Source organism: Pelophylax lessonae, assembly GCF_965119305.1.
Source record: "Pelophylax lessonae genome assembly, chromosome: 6".
NCBI lineage: Eukaryota > Metazoa > Chordata > Amphibia > Anura > Ranidae > Pelophylax > Pelophylax lessonae.
In genome coordinates this window covers 116046993-116071525 of record NC_138773.1, presented here as the reverse complement: position 1 = coordinate 116071525, position 24533 = coordinate 116046993, and the positions used below count along the sequence as shown (strand labels likewise).

Sequence of the window (24533 nt, the reverse complement as noted above, 5' to 3'; positions counted from 1 at the left end):
CTCAACAGTATTGCTCCACCCTGTTGGTACGGAAACTAATGTGCTTAGTACCCCAACGAAAGGGTACCAAAAAAGTGGTACGGTACGGTTCGGAATTAGGGTACCATTTATATCTTTTGACAATGGAAACGGCAAAAATTACGTACCGAACCGCTCAGTGGAAACGGGGCATTAATGAACTACAAACCCCGACATCCTTAGCGGCTGTCAGCTTCTAGTTCTCAATGAACTACCATGGTGTTGTGGAGCGCCATGACAGTTCATTGAGTCTTCCTGTCAGGGAGTATCAGCTTACCCATACACTGACAGTGTGCAGGAGATCTGCTGATCGCTGCTGCAATGCTTTCCAGGCTCCCACAACAAAAAATAATAAAAACGCACATTTTTTTTTTACCTGCAAAAAAAAAAAAAAAAATGAGCATTTATTATTAGTTTTTTTTTTTTTTTTAAGTAAACTTATCCTTTAATACATTTTTATTCAAGCTTTCAGCTTAAACTACCGCCACCTAGTGGCCACTTATAAAACAGCAAAAAGCATTGCTTGCTAAAGCATAAGGCAGCTGCCTAACCACAATAACGCATTGTGTAAAAACAGCTTCATTGCAGAAGAAAGGAATATGCTTAAATTCTCTCTGAAAACCAAACTCCTTTTCCTAGACACGTTCAGATAAATAGACAGCTGCTCGGCATCCGGCTTGTATAACAGTCTTCAGCACCGAATAAGCTGGAGCCTGCAGGGAAAAGAAGTATTACATTGTCAGAGGCACTTCGGCTGACAGTTGATGTCCTTTATCTATTCCTTTGAAGTTTGGAGACAGAAGATTGTCAAGCTATTTTTACAATGACCTATGATCTCTAGATGTAGAGGTAAATTTAGTTCATCTGGCATCAAAGCATGTCAGATAGCAGGTGCCCGAAGATAAAATGTGCCTAATTATCAGTTCTGGGGGGACTCTTACAGGTCTGATCGCCCACAATCCCCTTAACTTTTTATTTTCATAGGATAGCTTTTCTCATAAAACAGAAAAACTGGATTTTTGGCTTACCGTAAAATCCTTTTCTCTTAAGTTCATTGACGGATGCAGTCCTCTGATCCATATCAGTAAGGTTATACTGCCCCCTACAGGAGTAGGACACTGCCTACTGATATGGATCAGAGGACTGCGTCTGTAAATGAACGATAGAGAAAACTGGATTTTTGACTTACCATAAAATCCTTTTCTCTTAAAGCGGAGTTCCACCCAAAAGTGGAACTTCCGCTTTAGGTAGTTCTAACCCCTTGACTTGCCACATTTGGCATGTCATTTTTTTGGGGGGGGGCGGGTACCTAGTTTTGACAGCGGCGCCCTGAGCGGAGGTTCTCCTCTCCCCCTCCCTCCCTGCAATCTTCTGGGACATGTCAGAGGTCCCCAGAAGATTGCCAGCCAATCACAACGTGTAGCGCAACTGCGCAGTGCGTACCCGGCTGTGAAGCCGCAAACTGTCACAGCCGGGTGCGCACACCAGTGATGCCGGTGCCGCAGAGCAGAGAGGGAGAAGAGCGAGGCTTCGGGCGGCCGCATCGCTGGACCGTTGGACAGGTGAGTATGTGAGGCTGGAACTCCGCTTTAAGTTCTTTGACGGACGCAGTCCACTGATCCATATCGGTAGGCAGAGTGTCCTACTCCTGTAGGGGGCAGTATAACCTTACTGATATGGATCAGAGGACAGCGTCCATCAATGAACGATAGAGAAAATACATTTTGTTCATTTTCTTGTAAGCAGCTAACACAATTAGAAAAACAGAACAAAAAAGCAAACAGTGGTATACATTAGAGAGGAAATTTATTTTGTTTCCAGAGCTGATGTAAACAATGGATTAAAGTGTTAGCTCATCTTTTCAGAACAAAGTACACCATCCCCACCCCAGTCCCAGGTGTACTTACCTTCAGGGATGCTGAGCTGTCAGTGCCCATGCAGCCAGTCTTACAGTCCGGGGACATGAAAACCCCATGTTTCTCCGTCTTTTCTATGCAGGGCTTCTGGGACAGGCCAGAGTTATTCCCTGTGCAGGCATTGACCAATCAGAATTGATCTGGTCTGTCCTGCAGAGTGCTGTAGAGAGAAGAGGAAGGAGAGCAGGAATTTTGTATCCCAGGACCACTTGACCGGTTGTGCTGGCACTGAGAGATCAGCATCCCTGGAGGTAACAGGGACCGGCTGGGGGATGTGGGTGAATGGTGTTCGTTCACCTTTTCATTTTTTTCTGAATAGGTCAATCCTTTAAGGGGACATTCACATGGCTGCGCAGCAGAAGCCCCAGCAGCTCTGTACAAGTCAATCGCATGCAACTGCTCACCTGGGCTGGGCAGCTAATTGGCCACTTTGTATGCAAACATAGCAGAGTGCTGCTGCGGAGCAAACTATACACACCCCATGGCCTGTGTGAATGAAGCCTTACTGGAGTGCTTGCTTAACTTTTTCAAAGAATGTCCAGTCTACAGGACTCTGCAACCTCCTGCCTTAATAACTGCAACTGAAATATACACATTTAAAGCAAAACTCTAGACAATAACGACAACATAAAGATGAACAGACCATTTGAAGATTAAAGTGAGATTAAAGTCTTGCTTTTTTTTTTTTTTTTTTTGTTTAAATACTTACCTCCTCTGTGCAGCCCAGATCCTCCTTTTCTTGGGTCCCTCGCCGGCGCTCCTGGCCCCTCCTTCCTGCCCAGTGCCCCCAAAGCAAGCAGCTTACTATGGGGCCACCCAAGCCGAGCCACTGCTCTGTGTGTCCATTCAGACAAAGAGCCATGGCTCCGCCCTGTCCCCTCTCTCTCCTCATTGGCTCACTGACTTTCATAGACAGCAGTGAGAGCCAATGGCGCTGTGTCTCAGCCAATCAGGAGGGATAATCCTGGACAGCTGAGGCTCTTGTGCAACATTGCTGGATCGAGATGGGGCTCAAGTAAGTAATAGGGGGGCTGCTGCACACAAAAGGCTTTTTATCTTAATAAATAGAATGCATTAAGATAAAAAAAAAAAAAAACACCTTCTGCCTTTAAATAACAAAACCAGCTTTTGCTGCGATATTCGCCTTTAATACAGGGATTTCCCCCACAGTAATTCTTTCTGCCACTACCCATTTCCTCTGAGCCCATGTCACTTTGGACCCACACCAGCCTGTAACTGGACAGCGCTAAAAGAAAAAGGGCAATCAGGAGCAAATCTCAGTTTTCTCTTCCTATCCGCACAAGAACACAAGAAGTGTGCAGAGGGGAAGTTGCTCGCACAGAACCGTAGCAGGACCCAGAATTTTGCAGCCTTTTCTATAGTAGGGCTGGCTAATACACTACTACTGACTATTACACTACTGACTACTACAGCGATTTGCAGCTTCCCCAGTGGCCTTTAGATATGAAATATGCATACTTAGATTGTGCCAAGCTCGATCAATGTAAGTATGCAATACAAATAGTTTCTGGAGTTCAGCTTTACAGGAACTGGTTTGCTGAAAGTGTGAAAGCGGCTCTTCCTCCCATCATAGTAAACTCATACCAGTTCTGCGTCATTTTCCAGTCCGGTATCATGATGCTCCATTTCCTCATCCCGAAACTTCTTTATTGTCTGGTGTAAAAGAAAGAAAGACCACTTTACATGTACAGATCAACCACAGATGCTCTAGCAAACTATACTCATTTCAAGATAGATTGGATGTCCAAAGCCATGCGAGAGCAGTCATGATCCTTCATGCAATAGAGCAGCGGACCCAGCATTAGATACAGTATATATTTTCATCTTCAAGTGTATTCCAGGGGAAAATGTTTTTTTTAGTTATGGATAGAGTAGGGAAAGGTATAGAAGCCCTGCCAGGTGTTTACTGCCAGACGTTGGTAAACACCTGACAGGGCCTTTGTTACAATGATTACCCCTCACCCTGCTCTGCTGACAGGGTTTTCCAGACAGGAAGTGAGGGAAATCCTCCAACAGCAACTCAGACTTAAAATAAAAAATTCTTCCACTTAGTGCCGGTTCACACTTGTGCGATTGCGAACGTATGCGATTGCAATGCGAATTTGCAGTGCGAGTTTACCTTGCGTTTTTCAATAGTACCAGCGCGATTGTAATGAAAATTGGTTGCGTTGATTATGTTAATTAAGCTCAGGAGGGGTGGAGCTGAGGGGAAAACTAAAACAAAAAATAAGAATTCGCACATATCTGAACTGATAATGCGAGTCAAGGCCGATTTACATTGATGTCTATGGAGACAAAATTCGCAACGCATCGCTGTAAACTCGCACAAGACCCTTTTCATCATCCCATTATATTCGCATCTGAATCGCAACGCATAGATGTGAACGACCGTCGTGAATACAATGTATTTTGGGAATACATGCGAATCTAGACTTTTCATAACGCATCGCATTCGCAGTAAAATCGAACAAGTGTGAACCGGCACTTAATAGAGACTTTTATTTATGTCTTAGTGCTTGTTGCAGGCTTTCTTTTGCTTCCTGTTAGGTAAAACCATTGTCAGCTGGACAGAAAGTGAGGGTAAATCTCTCTAAAGAAGTCCCAAATAGCAATAAAACCAGCAGGAAAACAAGAAAAAAAATCTTCAGCTTCTGTGGGCGGAGTGAATCGTGTTAGAGGCGTGGCCTGGCAGGGGTCCAGGCTGAGATTGCAACTTGTCTACACACAGCAGGTCTTGTTCTGACGTCCGGTTCCCGGGATCTTCTGCTTTTATCTGTCATGACCACCTCCAGGCAGAGACAGATGCACAATCCTGTATTCTTATGTCTCTGAGTACCTTGAAGCCCATTCTCCTGTGTGATTAATAGAGCCAAAAGCAACGATGATTTCATCACTTCGCTTCAGAGCTGTCATTCCTTGGCTACCACAGCCAGGGAAGCAGCTAATCAAACAGGACCTGTGCTTGATTAGCTGCTTGAATCAAGAAAGAATAACTGTCACCTGCCCACAATTATTACAAAGGGGGCATGTTAGCCCCCTTGTAATAGCAATAAAGTTAAATGGAAAAAAAAAGAAAAACAGCAATTGCACCACACATGTGACATATCGCTGCGACTGTCAGAGTGAGAGCAATAAATCTAGGGCCATCACTCATGATTACCTTTTCAGTGATAAACTGTTAAGGGTTTTAGGGATCCTTTCACAGGGGGCGGACAGTTTTTTGATCGGCTCCGGTACTTTTTTTTTTTTTTTACGGACACGGATGACACTTGTGTGTCATCCGGTCCGTATGTCCGTTTATCATCCCATCCGTTTGCGGATGATAAACGGAGATAATGTATGTCTATGGGATTGTGGATGTCAGCGGATGACACCGCTGACATCCGTTTTTGCGTCTTTTACATTTTTTTAAATGGAAGAAAAATAGGGTTCTCTTCCATTCCAAAAAACGGAACTGATAGGAAAGGACGCAAATCGGATGGTCATCCGCTGACATCTGCAATCCCATTGACATGCATTATGTCAGTTTTTCATCCGCAAAAAAATGGGATGAAAAAACGGACATACGGACCGGACCGCCCGTGTGATAGGACCGTTACACTCCGTTCATACTGCCGCGGCAAGGCTGACAAGTCACGGTCCAAGTCGCGGTAGTGTGAATGGGGTCTTAAGGTGTCACCTACGAAACATTTTAGGTACCCTAGTTTCTTGACATGTTTGGTATCTATTTCCTAGATGCAACATCGTCTTTTATATTTTAGCAAAAAAATGTACTTATTATATTGTAGTTTTGTGTGCATTAAAATCCATTTATGTGTATCTTTACCTGAAAATTTGCAATTGATAAACAACTATAGAAATATTGTGCGACATAAATTCCAACGGCCACCATTTTATTCTCCAGGGTGTAAAAAAATAATTGCTCTGGACAGCAAGTGGTTAAAGGCGGTTATCAGTTTAATGCAACACACTGTTAGAGGTTTTCTTAATAGGACCTGTAGATTTATCCAATCCCAACTAAATAAAAAAATAACGGTTTAATGGCCTGCAGTATTAAAGTTTTCAATGTATCCATTCACCCTGCCAGCATGTTTTCCCTACATTGGAAAGCAGATCAGGCGAAGCAGTAAATCTTCTGCCTTCCTACTTGGGGGGTTAGGGAACAGAAAACCCAAACTGTTCATGTTCTTTCTCGCACACCTGCAAACAACTGGTATTACTTGGCTATGGGTAAATGATATCGTTTAGACCAGGGGTCTTCAAACTATGGCCGTCTAACTGTTCAGGAACTACAATTCCCATCATGCCTAGTCATGTCTGTGAATGTCAGAGTTTTACAATGCCTCATGGGACGTGTAGTTCAGCAACAGCTGGAGGGCCGTAGTTGGGGGATCCCTGGTTTAGACTGAGGTTGATTTCAAGACTGCAGGTTGCAATAACAAATGGATCTTTGGTGTAATTCATCTATTATCATTTTAAAACTTAATTTCATTTTTCTGTACCCTTTAAAAACATGTTATATGGGGAAATTCCATTTAAGCACCTGTAGTAATTCCTTGTGCTTTTCAGGATCTCTTTCCATAAGAGCTCGGATTTGATTGTTATAGTGGTTTGATATTGTTTCTTCTACCGCCACTGTACACGCCATTGCGCCATTTTTTCCCAGCAGAGCTGTACCAGCACCTGAGCGGGACAAGATGTGATAATCCATGAGCTCATGCATTCATAAAATATAATAAGAAATGAACACACAAAGCAGAAGTAGCCTACCTAATACAAATCCAGCCACATTCCAGAACGGCAGCAGTATGGTAGGCCGGACCCTGTTTGCAATCATTAGTTCATCAAACTTTTTTAAATGATCTTTCTCCTGGTTCCACATATGCTGTAAAATATACCTTGGTTACACTGGAGGTAAACTGTGGCTAGCGTAGCTTTGATAATAAATTTCAGATACATTTTAGACACTTTCAAATGTATATTAAAATTTAATTAATTCAAATTACTGCATCAGTAATATTTTCCTTGTGCAAGATAAACTAAAAGAGGTAGAGTGCTACATTCCTACTATCAGTGCTTCATATGGAACATTTATAGTGGAACAGGAATTTTGAGGTACAACATTTTATAAAATATTTTTATTCTATTCATAGTAGTAAAATCTTGCAAAGAACATCATCAATACATATAAAAAAAATTACAACACACCAATACAAAATCATAAAATCATTTGACAACACATATCCATGCATCATATCCAGAACTGGTGATCATTTGTGGCCCGATGTGTTTCCTGGACTTAGCCCACTTCCTAGACCCCCCCCTATCTAGGGGGTTTAGGTGCTGGGGGTCCCTACCTTGGGCCTTCTTCCGGGTCCCCTTTTCCCTTATCGGCACACTCTGGGTTCTCCATTTACATTTATATTTATTTCTATTATATTCAGGGAGATTTTTTTTTTTTTATAAATTTACTTTTTATTTTGGTTTTCATCAGTATGGCATTTTAAATTTACATTTATACAGCATATGCAAATAATTATTCTACAGGCAAGAACCCTCACGATAAAAGACAGTCATAACAACCAACACTCAAACTAATAAAAAAAGTTTTTTTTTTTTTTTTTTTTAAAGTATCCTACAGCAGTGCTCCCCAACCTTTTTATCGCCGCGGACCGGTCAACGTTTGATAATTTTTCTGTGGCCCGCTGGGGGGGGGAGGGGGGACATCAATGCAGAGTGCCTACAGCATTGCCCCTAATCAATGCAGAGTGCCCACAGCATTGCCCCCAATAAATGCAGAGTGCCACATTATTGCCCCCAATAAATGCAGAGTGCCACAGTATTGCCCCCAATAAATGCAGAGTGCCACAGCATTGCCCCCCAATCAATGCAGAGTGCCCACAGCATTGCCCCCAATCAATGCAGAGTGCCACAGCATTGCCCCCAATAAATGCAGAGTGCCACAGCAATGCCCCCAATAAATGCAGAGTGCCACAGCATTGCCCCCAATAAATGCAGAGTGCCACAGCATTGCCCCCAATAAATGCAGAGTGCCACAGCATTGCCCCCAATAAATGCAGAGTGCCACAGCATTGCCCCCAATAAATGCAGAGTGCCACAGCATTGCCCCCTTTCAATGTAGAGATGCCAGCGTGCCACCTTTCAATGCAGAGCACCAGCATTCCCCCCACAAGACCCGTCCGTGCACTTATCTCACTTCTCTTCAGTTCAGTCCCCGGCTTCCCGCGTCTCCTCAGTCCTCCCGCGGCGCCTCCTCCTCGGCCAATGGCATGGGGTTTGCCTTTTGGCCAATCAGGAAGCGGGAGAACCCGCTCCCTGATTGTCCAGGAGGAGGATCAGTGTGACAATAGTGAATTTTAATTCGCTATTGTCACACAATGGGCGGGCTCGGGGGGGGCCCGCCCATATTACAAATTATTTGTTCAGGGGGATGTTCAATGTCATTTACTATACTGTAATAATGATAGATGTTATTTTTTTTCCATAAACATTTTTTATTGAGAATAAATTAAGGTAACAGAGAATTATCGCAACATAATAGAGAGAGTACAGGTAAAACCGTCCCACGGCGGAACAAAGCATAAACACAGATAAGAAAACAGTAGCTATGTAATGATTGTATTAGGATACAAGGAAACTAGCAGTGGATAGCGAAATGGAACGTCTACGAGGATTGCCAGTAGACACCAGGTAACCATCAGTTCTTAGGGGACGTGCTAACAGAGTATGCGTAGGCCGATACCTGGCATGAACATTCACCTGAGCAATTTTCCAACTGTTATAACGCCAGATAGAAAAACAAAAACCACCAAATAAGTGGAAGAACCCAAAGGGGTGAAACGTAGAGAGAGGACAAGGAAAGCCAGAAAAGAGAAAGAGCGAGAGACACACAAAAAAAAAAAAGGGAGGGGGGGAGCACAGATACAAAATGGGTTAATCCGGTCTGGTTCCTGGAGCATGATATTGTAGATGTTATTTTTTTATATTATCTGGTGTATAAATGTGTTAATGGCTCCTGAGGAAGTGGACTGAGTCCAGGAAAGGTGCCGGGCCGCAAAGGATCACCAATTCCAGATATGATGCACTGTGTTGTCAGGAATGATTTATAGATTTTTGTAATATAAAAAATGTTATATGTAATGATGATGTTTTTTGCAAGATTTTACTAGTATGAATTTTAAAAAAATATTTTATAAAATGTTGTGCCTCAAAAGTCCTGTTCCACTATACATTTTTTACATGATAAACTCTAGAGCAGGCATGTCCAACCTGCGGCCCGGGGGCCACATGCGGCCCAGAATCGCAGGCAATGCGGCCCACTGCACATTGACAATTTTTCTTTTTTGCTGGGGAGGAAGGAAGTTGGGTCGGGGGCACGGCCACAGTGGCTTCCAACTAACTGTATGCAGAGGCTGCATCGGAAGGGATCAACCTCTAGTTGTGTTAAATTAGTGCTGGGGGGGCGCGGCAGTGCGGGAAGGGCTCGGCGGCATTTTATTACTTATATACCTTAACTATAGTATATATTTTATGTGCGGCCCGAGAAATTTCTCTAAACTCAATGTGGCCCAGAGAAGCCAAAAGGTTGGACACCCATGCTCTAGAGCAGGGGTCTTCAAACTACGGCCCTCCAGCTGTTCAGGAACTACAATTCCCATCATGCCTTGTCATGTCTGTGAATGTCAGAGTTTTACAATACCTCATGGGATGTGTAGTTCTGCAACAGCTGGAGGGCTGTAGTTTGAGGATCTCTGCTCTAGAGGGTATTTTATATAGAGTATTATCTTTAAAAATGTTGGCACAGTGGCTTAGTGATTAGCACTTTTTCCTTGCAACACTGGGGTTTTTATTTTGAATCCTAAGCATGTGATTGAAGTTTGTATTCTTCCAATGAGTTGGAGTGGTTTTTCTCCCACGCTCCAAAGACGGGTTAACTGGGTTTTGTCCAAATTGCCCCTAGTATGTGTGTTTATGTAGGCAGTTGACTGGCAGGCTCGCCTACATGGGTTCAGATTCTAGTCTGAGTATTCCCAAGCCCATCGTTATTGGGTAGCTGTTACGCTGACCCCCCGGCTTCAATAAGTTCTGAGTCACTAACCCAGAACAAGCATGCAGATGCATTGATCCGGGTTATCATGTGAAAGCCAAACCAGTCAGTAAGACAGCCAGGTAACTAGCATTTTTAGAAGGTGAAGTCAGCAATGTCAGCCTATAGGTTAAGCTCATTAAATGTTTTCTTTAAAGCCCAACCAATGTCCTGCCTTTTATTATTGCTATGCAGTCGACCTATAAAAATTTAAGATTCTTTCCTATTTTTTTAATGTGTCAGTTCCTGAAACTGTAAGGATTCATGCACACTGCCGCTTTCAAATGCCCATTTTACAGGCGTTCGACTTTTTTATTTTTTCAGCCCCCAATACCCCTGTATGTTAGTCTATGTGCCCACGTCCATGCACACATAGGCTTTTAGAGGAGTCTAGAGACAGGGGTACTTAGGGGCAGAAATCTGAACGCATCAAAATCGCATTCCCGGAGAAGAGCTTTCAGGCAGAAAAAATGCTCAACGTGCTTAAACGTGTATAAAAGCGTTTAGTACTTGACCGTTCATTCATTACAATGGCCAGAAAAAAATGACTATTCTGCATGCAGAGTGTTGCATTTAAGCAGACTAACTGCATAACAATAAAAAAGCAAGACTCAGTTGGCCTTGAGGACTTTGCATTGTTGAAGCGCATTAAGCTCAAACTTTAGCCTGTTGTTAATTATCATAACCATTTCCATTATTTATTTATTTATGACAGGTACTATAGTGCCATTTCTTTTTACTTGGATTTTAGATGGCAGTGTATACTAAATTTGCAGTATAATTACAAGCTCAATAAAAAGCCCCCGTAACTACATGTCAACTTAAGAAGTAGCCTCTGGGGTGGGTTTTGAGGAGCGTCTAGTACAAAAGTTCATATAACTCAGAGGTGTTTAGAGACTCCTTTACCCCCAAAATATGTTGGCCCCCGAAACATGTCGCCTCCACAATTACAATTTCAAAAAAACGGAATTTTTGTAAAATCTTACCTGTAAAATTCCTTTCTCTGAGTCCTCCGACAGTCGCCGCCTCTTCATATTCGTCACATATGGGGTATTAGACTTTGCTCCGAAGGAGTAGCTAGGCAACAGAATATGTTAACAATAAAGCTTTAACATATCCCACCCTCAAGGGGTGGTCCCCTCAGTCAATACCCTCCTACTTCCTGCAACCATATCTCAGTTTTAGTGGAATAGCAGTAGAGTATACATTCAAACCCCAAAAGAGGGGCGGGGGCGGCGACTGTCGGAGGACTCAGAGAAAGGAATTTTACAGGTAAGATTTTACAAAAATTCCGTTTTCTCTTACGTCCTCCGACAGTCGCCGCCTCTTCATATTCGTCACATATGGGGACGTCCCAAAGCAGTGCAAACATGAGGGGTGGGAAACGCATCCGCGCCGAAAGGCAACGCAGTCTCCACATCAAAGAAAGGAACCTTACCAAAGGAAGGAAACCAGCTGGGCAACAGCAAAAATAAGTGCTCAACAGGAGCAACAACCCAGGAAAAGACAAAAAAACCAGGGGATACAAAAGATATCCCAACAGCCAGGAGTCCCCAACAAGGGACCCTAGGGAACAGCCGCACTAAGAACCTTGCGGCCAAAGGAAGCATCCGCCGATGCCTGAACATCTACTTTGTAGAATTTTGTGAAAGTGTGCACGGTCGACCAAGTCGCCGCCTTACACACCTGGGCTACAGAAGCCCCATGACGGCAGGCCCAAGACGTACTCAGTGATCTAGTAGAGTGCGCCTTCACAGGCACAGGGGGAACCTTCCCCTGCAAGGCATAGGCCTGTTCAATGGTCTGCCTGATCCATTTGGCGATGGTAGAGGCCGAAGCCGCCATGCCCTTCCGAGGACCCTCTGGAAGAACAAACAAGGAGTCCGTCTTACGAAAAGACTCAGTCGATTTAAGGTAAACCCTAATCGCCCGAACAACATCCAGAGAGTGCAATCTCACCTCCTTTGGATGTTTAGGCTTCGTGCACAACGAAGGCAAAACAATATCCTCGTTAAGATGGAATTCCGAAACTCGTTTCGGCAGAAAAGAAGGATTAGGTCGCAAGACCACCTTATCCAAATGAACAACCAGGTACGGAGACTTGCAGGACAAAGCCGCCAGTTCCGACACTCTGCGAGCCGAAGTGATCGCCACCAAAAAGGCGACCTTTTTGGACAACAGAGACAACGAGATCTCCCTGATCTGTTCAAAAGGAGCACGTTGTAACACAGATAGAACTAGATTCAAGTCCCAGGGGGGCAAAGGATCCCTCCTAGGAGGAACCAGATGCCGCACACCCTGAATAAAAGTGCCAACCAAGGAGTTGGAAGCCACGGGACGTTGAAACAGAACGGCCAGCGCAGACACCTGACCCTTTATCGTGGCCAGCGCCAAACGCTGATCGACACCCGTCTGAAGGAAAGACAGCACACGGGAAACCGAGTACGTGCGGGGTGAAAACCCCCTGGACTCACACCAGGCAAAATAGGCCTTCCAAGTACGGTAATAAACCTTTCCCGAGGAAGACTTCCTCGCGTTGATCAAGGTATGAACGACCTCTGGAGAGAGACCCTCCTCCTTCAGGACCTCGGTCTCAACAGCCAGGCCGTCAAAGCCAGCGACTGTAAAGCAGGATGGTAAATCGGTCCTTGAGACAGTAGATCGTCTCGAAGAGGCAGACGCCAGGGGGCGTCGACCGCCAGATTCACGAGGTCTGCGTACCAGGACCGGCGAGGCCAGTCCGGTGCCACAAGAATCACCGTGCTGCGTTCCGAGTGTAACCTGTGAAGGAACCTGGACAGCAACTGAATCGGTGGAAAAGCGTACATCAGCCTGTACTGATGCCACGGGGCCACTAACGCGTCCGACGTGTCTGCCCGAGGGTCGCGCGTCCTTGCCACGAACCTCTTCACCTTGTAGTTGAGGCGAGACGCGAACAGGTCCACATCTGGAAGACCCCACTTCGCGCACAACATCTGGAAGACAGCCGGATGGAGAGACCATTCCCCCTGATCCAGGGTCTGGCGACTCAGATAGTCCGCCTGCCAGTTCTCCACTCCCGGAATGTGAACCGCCGTTATCGCCGGGACATGAGTCTCGGCCCAAGACAGAATGTCGGCCACTTCTCGAGCCGCTCGGGCACTCCTGGTGCCCCCTTGGTGGTTGATGTAGGCCACCGCCGTGGCATTGTCCGTCTGCACCCGAACCGGGCAGCCCTGCAGCCGGTCCGTCCAGCGATGAAGACAGAGCCTTATTGCACGTAATTCCAGAATGTTGATCGGGAGGGAAGACTCCCCCTCCGACCAGGTCCCCTGGGCGGACAGAACGCCCAAAACACCACCCCAGCCCGACAGGCTGGCATCCGTAGTGATTATCGTCCACGAGATCGGACGAAACGACTTGCCCCCGGACACCAACGGGGACTGTAGCCACCACAGAAGGTTTTCCCTGGTGCGATGACTCAACGAGATCTGAAGATCCAGAGATTGAGGTCGCCCGTCCCACTTGGACAGGATCTCCGCCTGGAGACCCCGCGTGTGAAACTGAGCGAAAGGAATCGCCTCGAAGGCCGAGACCATCAATCCCAGACATCTCATACACGTCCGCAGAGACGAGTGTGGAACGTCCCTGAGGGACCTGACTTCCTCCTGAAGAGTCCTGAGTTTGTCTTCCGGCAGGAAGACCTTCGCCTGCACCGAGTCCAGTATCATTCCCAGATAGGGAAGACGAACCGACGGACTCAGTGTCGACTTTGGAACATTTATCGTCCAACCGAACTCCTGCCGAGTTTGCATTGTGACAGACAGTTCCTTCTCCAGACCCTGACTGGTCGCAGACCGAATCAGAATGTCGTCCAGATACCCCAGGACAGAAATGCCCTGGGCCCTCAATAATGCCAGAACCGGTGCAAGCACCTTGGTGAAGACCCGCGGAGCCGAGGCGAGCCCAAAGGGCAACGCCACGAACTGGTAGTGATCCTCCGCAATGGCAAATCGAAGGTATCTCTGATGCCCCTCGAATATGGGGATGTGAAGGTACGCATCCTTCAAATCGATGGAGGCCATGAATTCCCCCGGAACCAGGGCAGCCACCACCGAGCGCAGGGATTCCATGCGGAACTTGCGAACCCGCACAGAGCGGTTCAGAGCCTTCAAGTCCAGAATCGGACGAACCTTGCCCTCCTTCCTGGGCACGGTGAACAGATTGGAATAAAACCCCCGAAATCTGTCCCGACGAGACACCGGAACCACCACACCCTGAGCCCTCAGGTCCCGCACCGCCAGGTGCAGATCCCGCAGGCGCTCTGGAGACAGTTGTAGATTTGAGGGAAAAAATCTGCTCTCCGGCCGAGAGAGAAACTCGATCTTGTAACCAGATCGAACGATTTCCAGAACCCATCTGTCCCGCACACGGGCCAACCAGGGCTGAAGAAAACCGAGCAAGCGTCCCCCCACCCCAAAACTGGGTGAGGGCGCCCCTTCAGGCCGAACTGTTATGGGCCGCAGGTCCGGATTGGCCGGACTTCTGTTTCCCAGACCAGGGCTTCTTCTGAGAGCCTTGGCCTTTGAACGGTTTGCCCTTGTAGTGCGGCCGAAAGGCACGAAAGGACCCCTGAGGGGGCCGAAAATTCGCATGCTTCTTCCCAGAAGCCCCCTTAGCCTTGGGGAAATGGGGCAAGAGAGTGCTCTTACCCCCGGTGATCCCCTTAATCAATACATCCAGGGACTCCCCAAAAAGGCGAGACCCATCATAAGGCAGATTGGCTAAGGTTTTACGTGAAGATTGGTCCACCGACCAACATTTCAACCAAACCAGGCGGCGAGACAACACCGCCACGCTGTGCACACGTGCAGCCAACGGAATCAGGTCCAGGTCCGCATCACACAGATACATGACACCCTGGTGGATCTGATCCACCATATCCAGGGTCGCCGCCGAGGCCGAATCGGCCACTAGGACGCGCCTAAGCATCTGCGTCCAACTTGCGATCGCCTGGGCCGCCATGAGAGAAGCAAACAGAGCCTTAAGCATAGAACCCCGTAACAGAATAAGTATGACGGGCAAGAGACTCCAGTCTCCTATCCGTGGCATCACGGAAAACAGGGGAACCCTCTGCAGGAATCGCAGTGGCTTTGTTCAAAACCGCAATTGCATGATCCACTGGCGGAGGCACACACCACCGTTCATCAGTGGCAGGCGAGAAAGGATAACGCAGCTTGAATTTACTTGGTACCGCAAAAGGTTTGCGCAGATCGCGCCATTGATCCTTAACAGCGCGCTGAAAATCAGCATTGCAGGGAAAAACCTGTGGCGTCCTGCGTTTTCTCTGCGTCCCATAAGCCGCCAAGGCAGCGGGGGGACACACTTCGTCCTGCAAACGCAGCGTTTGCTTAATGGAAGCAATCAACTCATCCATGATTGCAAGCTCTTCAGGCGAGCCAGGGGGAGAATTATCGACCCCCTCAACTTCAGCCTCCACCTCAGACCCCACTAGATCAAGAGAGGAGCGGGACCCCGATAAGGGGGTCCCTGCCAGAACAGCCCCATCACCTTCACCCTCAGAATCAGAGGACAGAGCAACTCTGGGCCGTTTAGTAGATTGAGCAGCCACCAGCATTTGCACCTGGGCAGCAAGGCCAGCCACAATAGTGGCTAAATCCCCCCCTGGGGGGGAAACAGCGGTCCCCTGGCTTTCCACCAATACTGTGGGAAACTTGCCCTCCTGAGAATCCATTGCCCCTGTATGCCAGACAACCAAGGGTTAACTGCCCCCTTTCAGCAAGCGCGGCAAGCGCAGCCCACCGCACCACACTCAGGCACAATGAGACCCCCACAGGGAATATACAGACTGAATACAGGCAATGGAAAACAGGAATAGAAGGATAAAACCTGAGGAGACCCCGCTGCTGCTGCTGCCTCGATCGGTGTTCCAGGAAAGAGGAAGTGATGCTGCCAGGGCGCTCTATGTAAGCCTATGGAGGCTACAAGAAAATGGCCGCCGTGCATGTAAACCATGCGGCCGGAGCGGGCGCCGGTAAAATGGCGTCGTTTGGCGCCGAAATCGCCGCTCCAAAGTGCATAAAAACACACACAATTTTATCCCATTATATGGATACATGTTAGATCGCCGCAGCGATCGCTGTATATGCCCCAACATGCCATTAAAAACATGCCCCACAGCACACAGCTTCCCACACTGCCCAGCCTGACACACACAGTGTCACACAGCTCCCCCCCCCCCTTGCAGCCCACAGCATGCAGCCGAGAGATAGGGAGACAAGCAGTGTGAATAAAGGCAGGTTACACAGTCCCAGACTGAGTACCCCCCCAGACAGACAGGTCCCCACATAGATACACTTACCTCACATGGCGTGGGGAACCCGCACAGGCGAACAAGCCGCTGCACATGAGGCAGGGAGAGTCGCAATTCAAGACGCACACAATGGCGGTTAAGAAACCGCACAGCGTCCGGTGAGGTAGCCACCGCACCAATCATCCCTGCACCGAACAGGGATGGGTCGTTCACTGTGCCAGGAGCGTTACCTGGCTGAACGCTCGATGGCAGACTGGGAAGCCACTGACCCACGACCTGCGATCAGGGGGATCAGCCCGAGACCCAGTCCGCATGGTCCTCTTCGTCCGAAGAACTAACTAATGCTGACAAAAATAACAGCTAAGTAAAGGTAGAGAGAAAACTCAAACAAAATATTAAAAAGAAGAAAGAGTCTGGGACAAAAAGTCCCAGCACAGAGAGAGCCAGCCACTCCTGACAAGCTAGACATTAAAACTGAGATATGGTTGCAGGAAGTAGGAGGGTATTGACTGAGGGGACCACCCCTTGAGGGTGGGATATGTTAAAGCTTTATTGTTAACATATTCTGTTGCCTAGCTACTCCTTCGGAGCAAAGTCTAATACCCCATATGTGACGAATATGAAGAGGCGGCGACTGTCGGAGGACGTAAGAGAAATTAGATTTTTTTTTTCTAATTGTGGAGGCGACATGTTTCGGGAGCCAACATGTTTCGGGGGTAAAGGCCTCCTTACTCAGGGCTGAAGCAGTGAATGTTATTAGGATCACAATGAGATTCAATAGGAGACCTATGTTAGGGCTTGATGAAGATTGTCACTACGAGTGAATAGCTCCTTCACCATCTGCTGAGTGCTCTTTCTGTTGCGATCAGAGTTAGCAGCCTAGGACCAGAACAAGGTTCACCTACACTGCATCCTCATTACGTATCCGCTCCTTTGAAGGAAAGCTCACTTCACTGTATATCCATCAGAACCAAACCTTTGCTTCTATTGGTCCAGTGCTATTGCACACATATAAGACGTAGCCTGCAAATGATACCTTGTACACCCACTAACCTGAATGATGGGTCCTACGGATGATCTGCCCAATACGGCCATTTGCCCAGCGTAGATGCGATTCGCTCCATATTCCCCAGCGTGATCTACTCTTATTATGCGATCCAGTAATGCTCTATCTCCATCATCTGAGTAGCCTACTGAGCTGCACTGTCTGGCTGGCACCACACGCACCGATAAGCAGCATTGTTGCTTTACACCTTGGATTTAAAGTACAGTAGAAAACGGAATAATACCATTAGGATTGTATTTTGTTTTTTAATTTTGCATAGTTCAGGTATGAGACAGACAGGTAATGGTGCCAGACATGTAACATCACTCCAACTATAATTATAACTATAATACAGCTTCTATGTACTAGCTACAGGCTACATATCCAACCTTCATGGTCATGTCACACACTGCTTGGGAGACAACTTTTTTTGTGCAGAATTTTTTTTATCTGTGTGTGTTTTTTTAAATGCATGCTATGTAAGATGAATCCGGGGGGCAGCATGATGAAAGTAAGTGGGTGGGGTGTCCAATTAAACTGACAAATTTGTTTCATTTTTCAAGTTTCAAACTTTTTTCTGCTATCCTAAAGGCTTGTACACACCATAAGAAAACTGGGTGAACATTTATGTCCAAGGAACGATCGTACGATTTTCTGATAGTGTGTACAAAAAACTTTCAACAGCCAATTCCAACCTTCTGAACGAAAATTTCCAACATTTTTCTCATATAGGAACAGAACAAACGATTTCCGTTTAATGTGTACCGTTTTTATACAACAAATATCAGATACGAAAGGCTGTGCATGATCAGAAAAAACAAATTAAAAAAAAAAAAAAAGTCTTTGTCGTATGAGAATTTCCATACATTATTTCTATCTTCGGTTCTGATTTGCTGTGAAACATCAAGGAAAACCGGCCGATCGTTCGTCCATTTTTCTCTAGTGTGTAAAGGACTTAAGACTTCCTGTTCTAGGGTGGCTGTGTTCGTTCTCTATGCCCCCCTTGTGTGCGTGAACACCCTTTGCTGCTCACCCCCAAGATGGACTACACAACTACATGTAGACAGATTCAGCGCCAACACATAAAATCCACTACAATTCCCATCATGCTTTGTCATGTCTGTGAATGTCAGAGCTTTACAATGCCTTATGGGATGTGTAGTTCCACAACAGCTGGAGGGCCGTAATTTGAGGATCCCTGCACTAGGAGGAGCAGTGTAGTACAGGGGTCTTCAAACTATGGCCCTCCAGTTGTTCAGGAACTACAATTCCCATCATGCTTTGTCATGTCTGTGAATGTCAGACTTTTACAATGCCTCATGGGATGTGTAGTTAGTAGAACTCACATCTTAGCTTGTTCTAGGAGGAGTAATGCAGGAGGAGACAGAATTAGTGTTATTTCAACGCATGCGCAGTGCCTTGCAAAGCTCTGAGAACTATGGGAATTGTAGTACGCATAAATACCATTGCACAGAGCAGGTAAGTATAACATGTTTCTTATTTTTTTAGCACCCTAATGGTGTTAAATGGTTTGTCTCAACCCCTAAATGCTACATCTGCAGGAAGGCTTGGTGTGTTGAAAACTGGCACTTCAGTTTTATTTAGTTCAACCAATGGGTTTGAATGAAGAAAAATAAAAAAAGGACAGACCCCCGCATCAACATAGACTATGCGTGATGCACGGATCTCATCCCCTGAGCTATCAAATTCTCAGCTATCGAGTGGGGGAATTCCCACCCCCCCTGTCAAAATACACGGATTAGTGCTGCAGCCATTGGCTGAAATCGCTGATCGAACGCTGGTTTATGCTTTTGTTTAGCAGTCAGCGGTACAAACGGACTGTGCATATCCAGCTTTATTGTCAGGATCACCAGATAAAAATAAAAGAAAGAAAGCCTAAAAAGGGAAACAAATGCAGCCATCACATCTAAGAATTGCTAAGCTGCAATTAAAAAAATATTTGCCTTTGGGTTTAATACCACTTTAGGTTTTTGGCACAGCACAGCAGCTATTATTATGCAGTCCATCTCTCGTTGCTTGATTCTGACTTTCTTACGGAGCTTCAGAAACTCGCTGTTGGGAGTATTTAACCACTTAAGCCCCGGAAGATTTTACCCCCTTCCTGACCAGGGGGTTTTTTGTGATTTTTTACTGCGTGACTTTAACGGACAATTGCGCGGTCGTGCGACGCTGTACCTAAACGAATTTCACGTCCTTTTTTTTCCCACAAACAAAGCTTTCTTTTGGTGGTATTTGATCACCTGTGCGATTTTTTGATCATGCACTATAAACAAAAAAAGAGCGTAATTTTTGCAAAAATAACAATATTTTTCACTTTTTTTTTATATGAAATTCCCCCCCAAAAAAATGTAAAAATCAAAATTTTTTAACATTTTCGGCCAAATTGTTTTATGCTACCTATGTTTGGTAAAAAAAAAAAAAATCGCAAAAAGCGTATTTTGATTGGTTTGCGCAAAAGTTATTGCGTTTACTAACAAAGGGAAAGATTTTTGTCATTTTTGGTGGGTTTTTTTTAACGAGTAATGGCGGTGATCTGCGATTTTTTTTGCGGTACTGCGACATTGCGGCGGACAGATTGGACCCTTGACTGACATTTTTGACACTTTTGGGGGTACCAGTGACATTACTGCAGTAATCAGTGCTATATATATATATATGCACTGTTACTGCAAAAATGACACTGGCAGGGAAGGGGTTAACTGTATTGGACAGGGAGGGGTTAAGTGTGTCCTAGGGGCGTGATTCTAACTGTAGTGGGACAATGCTATTGGTGTAAAAACAAAGATCAACGGTTCTACACAGTAGAACCGTCTGATCTCCATTTTTACACAGGGGAGAATGACAGGCGGCTTGTTTACATAAGCTGCTCTGCCTTTCTCCCGCTGTACCGACGATCGGCGAGTGACCAGCGATCGACTGGCCAGGGCTGACTGCCGCAGTAAATATACTGTGCGCAACCAAAGTGATTGTAAAGGATTTTTCTTTTAAATTAACAAACATGTCATACTTACCAGCTCTGTACAATGGTTTTGCCCAGAGCAGCTCCGATCCTTCTCTTCTGGGGTCCCCTGCCAGAATGCCTGGCTCCTCCTACCTTCCTACCCCCCCCCCACCCCCCCCCCCACCCCGCAAGCCGCAAAATGGCCCAATGCAAGTATGCAAAAAAAAATAAAAACTATACCTAAAATTCAGCTTTAAACAAGCCCACATCTGCAATCACAGCCATAAACCTGCTCCAAACGTGTTCTTCAGTAGTAATGGGCTCGGGTGTGTTCGGAACAATCCCACCAGGAAGCCGTCACTACACCACCAATCATAGGCAGTGAGGCATTTCCTGACTGGCAGTTGCACATACACACGCTGCCTATGATTGGCGGTGTGCAGTGACGGCTTCCTGGTGCGATCAATCCGAACACACCCAAGCCCATCGCTATTCTTCAGGCTTCTTATGCAGATTGCATGTGATTGAGCCGCTGATTGCAGTCGCAATGCTTTACATTGCTCATGCAAAGCATGCAGCCCTTTGGCACATTTTGGGCGGTCTTCCAGCCTCCTACAGACACTAAGCTGTGTTTCCCTATTGCCCTGTTATAGCAGTGGTTTCTAGTAGGGATAGACCGATTATTGGCAAGGCCAAACACAGCCCCTGTACCAGCCAGCCACCCACAGCCCCTGTACCAGCCAGCCACTCACCCACAGCCCCTGTGCCAGCCAGCCACCCACCACAGGGCGCCAGACAGCCAGCCACCCACCACAGGGTGCCAGACAGCAAGCCACCCACCCCAATGTGCCAGCCAGCCAGCCATCCACCACAGGGCGCCAGACAGCCAGCCACCCACCACAGGGTGCCAGACAGCAAGCCACCCACCCCAATGTGCCAGCCAGCCAGCCATCCACCACAGGGTGCCAGCCACCCACCCACCACAGGGTGACAGCAAGCCAGCCACCCACCACAGGGTGCCAGCCAGCCAGCCACCCACTACAGGGTGCCAGCAAACCAGCCATTAAGCATTAAACAAAAATTAACATGTTCAGTACTAGATTTGTGTCAAAAATTGTCTTTATTTTTCAAAACTTTAAATGTACAAAATATGGGCCGATACCGATACGTTGTATCCAAAATATAGGTATCGGCCCTGAAAAAACCATATCGGTCTATCCCTAGTTTCTAGCAGTCTCATGTAATATGTGTTCAGTGGTATGACTGTCACCTAAAGTATGTTCCTAGTCTCCAACAACTCCTTTAGCATGTTCACATTCTCTGAAAGTCTCCTGCCTCTCTGACCGTCTCTCCTATCAAGTCCGTACTCTCTGACCGTCTCTCCTATCACGTCCGTACTCTCTGACCGTCTCTCCTATCACGTATGCAGTCGCCCACCGTCTTTTCTGTCACGTACGCAGTCGCCAACCGTCTCTTCTGTCACGTACGCAGTCACCCACCGTCTTTTCTGTCACGTATGCAGTCACCCACCGTCTTTTCTGTCACGTACGCAGTCACCCACCGTCTTTTCTGTCACATACGCAGTCGCCGTCTCTTCTGTCACATACACAGATGCCAACCGTCTCTTCTGTCACGTATGCAGTCGCCCACCGTCTCTTCTGTCACGTACGCAGTTGCCCACCGTCTTTTCTGTCACGTACGCAGTCACCCCGGTCTTTTCTGACATGTATGCAGACCCCCCCCCCCCTTCTCTTTTGTCATGTATGCAGATGCCAACCGTCTCTTCTGTCACGTACGCAGACACCCACCTTCTCTTCTGTCACGTACACAGATGCCAACCGTCTCTTCTGTCACGTACGCAGTTGCCAATGCCTCTTCTACCACGTACGCAGTCACCCACTGTCTCTTCTTTCATGTAGGCAGACGCCCACCGTCTCTTCCTTCACGTATGTAGACGCCCACCGTGTCTTCCTTCACGTATGTAGACGCCCTCGTCTCTTCCGTCACGTACGCAGATGCCCACCGTCTCTTCCGCCACCTATGTAAATGCCCACCGTCTCTTCCCTCACGTACGCAGTTGCCAACCGTCTCTTCTATCACGTACGCAGTTGCTCACCGTCTTTTCTGTCACATATGTAGATGCCCACTGTCTCTTCCGTCACGTATGCAGTTGCCCACCGTCTCTTCTGTCACGTATGCAGACGCCCACCGTCTCTTCTGTCACGTATGCAGACGCCCACCGTCTCTTCTGTCACGTATGCAGACACCCACCGTCTCTTCCGTCACGTAGGCAGTTGCCCACCTTTTCTTCCGTCACGTACGCAGTCGCCCACCGTCTTTTCTGTCACGTACGCAGTCGCTGATGTCTCTTCTGTCACGTACGCAGTTGCCTACCATCTCTTCCATCGCGTAACGCAGTTGCCGACGTCTCTTCTGTCATGTACGCAGTCACCAAATGTGTCCCCAGTTGCCAATTGTTCCTTCTATCATGTTCACAGTCTTTGACTATATCTTTGTGTGATGTCTCTGATACTATCAAGAATATTGGCCACCACTGCTTTAAAGGCTTTGATGCAAAATCATATTGTATTTTTTTTTTTTTTTTTAAAGCTAAAACTATGGCTTTATTAGCGGCCTGTGCACTTTCCTGTAGAAATGAATTGCATGGCTGTGAAAACCCCTGATCACTTCTACACAGTCCAGATATACCCTGTGCTGCACTGTGCATTCTGATGTGTACAGTCATTGCAACATAGCTTTTTATTGTTTGTAAGTATAAATGGTTTAACGAAGTACTTCCTGATCGTTACACAACAGTGTAATTTAGTTTCATCATACATCACACTGTGACCTGTACCTGTTCTCCTCTGGAGAGGACAATCATACATCACACTGTGACCTGTACCTGGAGAGGACAATCATACATCACACTGTGATCTGTACCTGGAGAGGACAATCATACATCACACTGTGATCTGATGTATGATTGTCCTCTCCAGGTACAGATCACAGTGTGATGTATGATTGTCCTCTCCAGGTACAGATCATAGTGTGATGTATGATTGTCCTCTCCAGGTACAGGTCACAGTGTGATGTATGATTGTCATCTCCAGAGGAGAACAGGTACAGGTCATAGTGTGATGTATGATTGTCCTCTCCAGGTACAGATCATAGTGTGATGTATGATTGTCCTCTCCAGGTACACACTGTGATCTGTACCTGGAGAGGACAATCATACATTACACTGTGACCTGTACCTGGAGAGGACAATCATACATCACACTATGATCTGTACCTGGAGAGGACAATCATACATCACACTATGAGCTGTACCTGGAGAGGACAATCATACATCACACTATGATCTGTACCTGGAGAGGACAATCATACATGACACTATGATCTGTACCTGGAGAGGACAATCATACATCACACTATGACCTCTACCTGTTCTCCTCTGGAGAGGACAATCATACATCACACTATGATCTGTACCTGTTCTCCTCTGGAGAGGACAATCATACATCACACTATGACCTGTACCTGGAGAGGGCAATCATACATCACACTGTGACCTGTACCTGGAGAGGACAATCATACATCACACTATGACCTGTACCTGGAGAGGGCAATCATACATCACACTGTGACCTGTACCTGGAGAGGACAATCATACATCACACTATGATCTGTACCTGTTCTCCTCTGGAGAGGACAATCATACATGACACTGTGATCTGTACCTGGAGATGACAATCATACATGACACTGTGATCTGTACCTGTTCTCCTCTGGAGGCCGGAGCACAGCTGTCTGATTCGGATCCCTGCACCTCTATCCATCCCGGAGAACGACCTTCTCTCTGCCAATACCTGTCACAACAACATTGCTTGTCGCCTTCCTCTGACATCATTCACCATGAGCCTGCTACCAGGAAACCACTGACTCTGCACTGCCCATTCCAGAGACAACGTGATACTAAGCATGTCTGCAATACAGGAGCCATTTTGTTGTAGTCCTCTGACCAAAGCATTAATAAAGCCTATTAGCTCAGGGAATCTGTACTAGAGACTATGGTTATATTTCTGTCATTGTGACGTGTAATATCAGTGAGGCTTTCTATATGTGATATGACTGGTAACAAGAGGGAG

The 24533-nt window shown here is 46.6% G+C and overlaps 1 protein-coding gene across 1 annotated transcript; it reads right to left on the bottom strand.

Annotated features, from left to right (window-relative positions):
• Positions 1 to 491: 491 nt before the first annotated feature.
• COQ7 (coenzyme Q7, hydroxylase) lies at positions 492 to 24320 on the bottom strand. The gene is made up of 6 exons (XM_082262091.1): positions 24164 to 24320; positions 17429 to 17628; positions 6726 to 6840; positions 6499 to 6638; positions 3540 to 3608; positions 492 to 731 (listed from the first exon to the last, which is right to left on the bottom strand). The coding sequence occupies exons 1-6, from the start codon at positions 24222 to 24224 to the stop codon at positions 654 to 656; spliced, it is 663 nt and encodes a 220-aa protein (XP_082118217.1). The 5' UTR covers positions 24225 to 24320; the 3' UTR covers positions 492 to 653.
• Positions 24321 to 24533: the final 213 nt, after the last annotated feature.

Bases quoted from the DNA above. Each gene is read 5' to 3' on its own strand.
- COQ7 (XM_082262091.1), bottom strand. From the start codon at position 24,224: ATGGATAGAGGTGCAGGGATCCGAATCAGACAGCTGTGCTCCGGCCTC. The intron at 6,841-17,428 runs GTTAGTGGGTGT...TATATTTTACAG, and splicing joins CCGTAGGACCCATCATTCAG to CATATGTGGAACCAGGAGAA. The intron at 732-3,539 runs GTATGAGTTTAC...TTTTCCCTGCAG, and splicing joins TGGAAAATGACGCAGAACTG to GCTCCAGCTTATTCGGTGCT.